Source organism: Misgurnus anguillicaudatus, chromosome 2, assembly GCF_027580225.2.
Source record: "Misgurnus anguillicaudatus chromosome 2, ASM2758022v2, whole genome shotgun sequence".
Taxonomy (NCBI): domain Eukaryota; kingdom Metazoa; phylum Chordata; class Actinopteri; order Cypriniformes; family Cobitidae; genus Misgurnus; species Misgurnus anguillicaudatus.
Window position 1 is genome coordinate 43,082,891 of NC_073338.2, and position 6,000 is coordinate 43,088,890.

Here is a 6,000-nt window from a genome sequence, read left to right on the forward strand (position 1 = left end):
TAGGTCGCCCCCCCCAAAAAAAATTGCTGCACAAAAGTCCGTCAAGTGCATCTCGGAGAATAGCGCGGACATGCTTAACACACCCAACCCTACCACACCACCTTAACTAACTAATTTTCTGCGGGAAACCCTGTATCCTTAATGATTTTTGGCATTAAAAAATCGGTAAAAATATACAAGTGTGACTTAAAGAGCACCAATTATCTGATTCACGATTTTACATTTCCTTTGGTGTGTGAGTGTGTATTAGTACATGTTAACGATATGCAAAAGGTACAAACCCCAAAGTAAACGATGAAGTGAGTTATCATCTCCAACGCAAATCTCTTTTCTTGTACTTACACAAACACACTGATTGTAGGCAACAGTTTATTTCCTGAGCCTGTTGACGTGGATCGACATTATCATAATTCCTCCTGCTTTGACTCACATCCTGTAAATGAACTCCTGTTAGCATTGCATTGTGAGCGAATCTTTCAAACATGATAAGGAGCGTCACATTTCCGGCCGACGTCAGAGGTATTCAGGCCAATCGCAACGTACAGATTAGCTGGCCAATCAGGGACAAAGCGCTTCAAATCAGGGAGCTTTTTACAAAATCACTGCGTTTCTGGAAGATAGCAAATTCTGGAGCTACAAAAATGTACGATATGTGAAAAATTATGTGTTTTTTTAACCATAAACCATGCGAACACATTATATTATATCAAATACACAAAATAACATTGTTTTTAGCAATGAAATAGGTGCACTTAAAGACTGATTGAATGGACCACTGTCAAACATATGCATTACTTGTTTCACTATGTTTGTTCAAAGATTAGTTTATCTTTCTGACTTTATCTTTGACAGCAGCAGTGATGGCATGATGATGGGTTAATATTTGCTGCTTCAGAAACGTGACCTTAAACATTGTGATGTTATTTTTTGTTTTTCTTTCTGTTTTTTATATTGTAGGGTTAGGAGTGGATGGTTTGTACAGAGTGAGTGGAAATTTAGCCATCATACAAAAACTGCGGTTTGCTGTTAATCATGGTGAGTCCTGCTTCCTCTTACATCCTCACTGATGTACATCAGGGCTGTACCAATATTATTATAAATAATAAGCTTACAATTCCGAATTACTGACAGTTATGATTTGTTCATCATGCTTATAAAGCAAATGCTTTAAATGTGCTCATTGAGTGTGATTTTGTGTTACTATGATTGAAACAAACACAGATGAGAAGTTGGACCTAGGAGACAGTAAATGGGAAGACATTCACGTGACCACTGGAGCTCTGAAGATGTTTTTCCGTGAACTACCAGAACCTTTGTTCACCTACACTTATTTCAACGATTTCCTTAGCGCCATCAGTGAGTTCAGCCAAATCACACATGCGTATCAGTTGAGACGTTATCCACGTTTAATGCATTTGTGTGTCTGTGATTGTGTAGAAATGGCAGATTATAAGCAGAAAGTCAAGTCTGTCAAGGATGTGATGAAGCAGCTGCCACTGCCGAACTATGACACCATACAGGCACTCTTCAAACATCTGAGGAAGTAAGTAAACTAAGACTGAGGATGAGAAGCGTTTGTTATTTTATCTTTTAAGTGTCTGGCTTGTTATAAAACAGTCAGTCCCAATCTGTAGATACAAATAGCATCTGGGCCATTATGATTGGTTGAAGAGATTCAAGTTGATTCAAATTGTTCTGCTTTCCCAATGATAGTAATGTATCATATGCTGTAATATGAGAATGAAATATGAGTATTAGCTGAACCTGTATTTAGCAGCACACAGGGTTCCCACAGTCCTTGAAAGTTTGTGAATCTGGGGGAAAATAATTAAAGGCCCTGGGAAGTTTTTGAAAATATACATACATAGATACAGGTCATTGAAAGTGCTTGAATCTATTTTATGCAAGAAGTTTTCTGGAAAAAAATCCATATTATCCCTGTGTGGTGTAAGGATAATATCATAACATTTCTAGACTTTTAAGCACACGTGCCAAACTGTTCGCTTTAAATGCTTATATCTTCTGTATGCGAATGTTAATTCATACCAAAATGCTTTTTTCGTGAAAACGTCTCTGGTTACGTCTGTAACTGTTGTTCCCTGAGAAGGGAACGAGACGCTGCGTCTCTTTTGCCATACTTCCTGCGTCCCTGTAACGCCGTCTTTGGCAATATTTCAAATAGCGATACACTTTCTGGCTCCTGCGTCACCCTGTCTTTGTCATTAAGCCTCACCATTGGTTGAATTTGATATACACATTCAGAGGCACTTACCCGCAGAAGTGTCCCCAAAGTGTCACCGCAGTGACGCAGTGTGAGTTCCCTTGAAAGGGAACTATAACAAACGTTAGGGCTGGGCGGTATGACGGTATATTTCGTTACCGCGGAATAAAATGTCAGACGTAACAGATTTTTCTATTCCGTCTATTCCGCGGAATGCAAAAAAGTGACCGTGGCTTACTCTGCCCTCTCGCATGTTAGACTGAGTGTGACGGAGAAACATGGAAAATAATTTACTCATAAAAAAATGAACGAGTTATTTGTGTAATTTTTATAATAAGTGCCAGTGAATCCACCGCGGGTCACGCAGCGAGACTCTCGCTCGCGCTCGCGCTCTCTCTCTCTCTTTCTCTCTATTTGTGCTCATGCAGCAGCCGGCCGGTCTCTCGCGTGCAGAGGTCTCTCTAGGCACGCGCAAGGAGCTGCGACGCCAAATAAAGAGTTCATCTCGGACATAATGCTAATAGGTGTAAAGTTTTCTAATCTTTAAGCAAGCTAAGACAAAACTCGCGTTTATATCAATGACACGTGCGCTGCTGGAGCGATGTAGTTTGATGCGCCATTTGCTTACAGTACAAACATATTTGATCGGAAAGACGAGAAAGAGACGCAAATGTTAAGGTCTAATACTAATAGAAAGTAAAGTGAGTCAAGACCTTAAAACAGACTTCATGATTACATCATAGCACCTGTCATATTTATAATATCTAGAGCTTCGTCTCTCATATACAGGAATTTATCCTGTCTGTAGGTTTTTGCATATATTTATACCTGTTTATTTTACGTATTGCATATGTTTAATGTAATGTATGCATAAATACAAAATACAATGAAGCCATACTATAGCTTCAATAGTCTATAAAATTAATAACTCAATTAAAAACAAGATTCTGTCTTATCAAGACTTAATCTGTTGTTATCTTCTGGGCATTTTCACTTTAACATTATTAACTTTAAATTGCTCATATTTTAAAACTGCGGTGAGCATTTAGATAAAAGCTTTAGTGAGTGGTGAATTTCTGTACATTTTTATAATCAAAAAACACTATAAACTGAAAAACATTTATACCGTGAAATATTCCGTTCCGTGAAATAAAATGATTCATTCCGTGGAATAGATTTTTGGTCATTTCGCCCACCCCTAACAAACGTAACACAATGAAATGTGTCCCCCCATTTAGTCTTTGAATTTGAGGGTATTGGACCTGAAAAGTCCTTGAAAGATCCTTGAATTTGAGGTTAACTAAGGTGTGGGAACCCTGTGCACAGAAACATACATTATGTTAGGACATTACCTTGCATGATTCTGTCACCTTTTGAAAGTGTACATTTTTCAGATTTTCAATAATTTTAAGATTTTAATCTTTGTCAGCTAAGGCCTGGGACACACTTGACGCTTTTTGAATCTTAACCAATTTTAAATCCTTGGCAACCACCGATTTAAAAAGCAATTTTGAACAACAAATCCAGATCGTGCACACAAAATAATTCGATCAGACCGTGAGACCACACACCTGATAAATGTAGTAACGATTTCAAATTAACACGGTATCTCACAGAAACGTGAGATTAACGCGAGCAACATCTGGTTAAAGCTTTGCACGCTCTCATTGGCTATCAAAGCTGTCATGTCAGTGGCAGCCTGATGAAGAGTTGTTAGATTTAGGATCGGGGGCTCCAATGCGATCCAAATAATTGCAATGACACCACACACCAGAGTTTTTTGACAAATAATCTGCTTTGGTAAAACACTAATCGGTCAAGCCCCCTTTCGATCACCAAGGGTGCAAATCGGACTTAAAGTTTTCACGTGTGTGGCCATCCTAAATTTTAACAAATGACTGAATTGTCACATAAACATTTTAAACCTTCCTTCTTTTATTTTCTCTACAGAGTGATACAGCATGGAGACGAGAACAGAATGACCTATCAGAGCGTAGCAATCGTGTTCGGCCCAACACTCCTGCGGCCAGAGACCGAGACGGCAAACATGGCGGTGCACATGGTCTACCAGAACCAGATCGTTGAGCTCATTCTTACAGAATATGAGAGCATATTTGGCAGGTAGGTCACACTCACGACGACCATTTGTCCGAACTCAAAAGGCCAGGACTGCTGAAGACCACCTTGTTTACTGCTGAAGACCCACAGCTCTTTGTCTGGCAGTTCAAAAACTGAACTTACGTTGGTGTGTTTACATATGACTGTCTGTTATAGAAAAACCTCCACCAAATCTTTAACATAACAAAATGAACTCTTTGCCTGCATCTTTATTGGACTACGTTTTTACAGCAGTTTTTTTTCTCGACTGGATGTAACATTTTTGTTTGCACACAAACGTTTCCGTTCCCTTTGGATTACACGAGTTTTGGATCAATTACATTCCCATCTAAAGCACAGGAGGGCTTTTGGAGATATTCGATTTGACTGAAAACAGTGATGCTTAAAGGACAAATTTGATACTTTGATTTTAGATTTCCGTTTTGAGGATACTACATTTTACGGCAAATCTCCATGGTTGGAAAAGCACATCAAATGACTGACACAATGAACCGAGTTTATTACAGTATATAATGTAAATAACAATAATAAATCTACTGGCGGTGATGAATCATATTTTTTCAAGAAAGACGGAAAGACCAATGAGAAGATCGCTGCAGAGATGCACGCTGGAGTTACCGTGTTAAACTTTCTGGAAATGAGTTTTGGGGTACGTTCAAACATTTGTTGGCTTTGAGTCTCGTTTTTGAGTCTCAGTCTTGATTTCCTGTTGATAATTCAATATCAAAACGAGTTTCTGGACATACAGCTGGGTTCTTGCTGTATGTCAGATCAATTTCAGACTGTATGTGGACGCTCTTTGATTCCTGCCGTGGCACATTTAACCCTGAACGGATACATCAGTTCCTTACCAATACCCGGACACGCATTAAAACGCTTATTAAATACTGGAATACAGTACACTGTAGGAAAAATATAACCGTCATACAGTAGGATTGTGAGGTAGTTACTCGAATGATCTGTAAAAATGTATGATGGTACTGACATAGTATGTCCGTGGTGGGAAAAAAGAGCAAACGTATTAATGTAGTTTATTAAAATGTTTAATAAGTGTTCTGAGTTAATTCAATTGAATATTTGTTGTACCTTGCAAAGCTTTGGCTTATCAGAATAAAGATGAAAACTGACAACTTGTGTTTGTTGTGTTACTACCAAAACTTTTCCAACAGGGGGCAGCAAATATTAGGCAATGGCGCACTGCTGCGTTTTTTTTTTTTTTTTTTTTTTTGCAAGCATAAATGATTGGGACCATTTTTTCTGACAGGGTAACAAAGTAAACGCTGTTGTGTTACATTAGGTGTGCTTTCCTTAAGGTAGAATAAGCCATAAAAAAACACCCGTTGCTTCACTTCATTTTATTATATGGGGAATCATAAAAAGAAACAAAGGACGAAATCCTACAAATTATGGATTCATCATCCTTTTCGGGGGAAAGTTGATAATACACACACAATGGAAAATTGGCACAAATGAAAACAAAATGAAGATGAAATGAATTTGACTTGTTTTGGTTCAAGTTTCGCAATGTCAACACCAGTACAACAACATGAATTCATGCTATTTCGTCACAGGTTTAAGGGTCAGTTATGAATAATTACTTCACTGAAAATACGGTCTTACTTTTAGGCTTTCTGTAGCAGTATAAAATTACTTAACACTGT

General features: G+C 38.2%; 1 protein-coding gene across 6 annotated transcripts in view; it reads left to right on the top strand.

Moving 5' to 3' along the window:
* Positions 1–5,469, top strand: part of arhgap12a (Rho GTPase activating protein 12a) — a 38,974-nt gene extending 33,505 nt beyond the window's left edge. For all 6 annotated transcript variants that reach the window (XM_073855868.1, XM_073855872.1, XM_073855874.1 and 3 more), the window contains 4 exons: positions 958–1,035; positions 1,222–1,356; positions 1,438–1,543; positions 4,172–5,469. In XM_073855868.1, coding sequence (XP_073711969.1) covers positions 958–1,035; positions 1,222–1,356; positions 1,438–1,543; positions 4,172–4,346 — 494 coding nt within the window. In that variant the 3' untranslated portion in view covers positions 4,347–5,469. The remainder of the gene's footprint in view (positions 1–957; positions 1,036–1,221; positions 1,357–1,437; positions 1,544–4,171) is intronic.
* Positions 5,470–6,000: the final 531 nt, after the last annotated feature.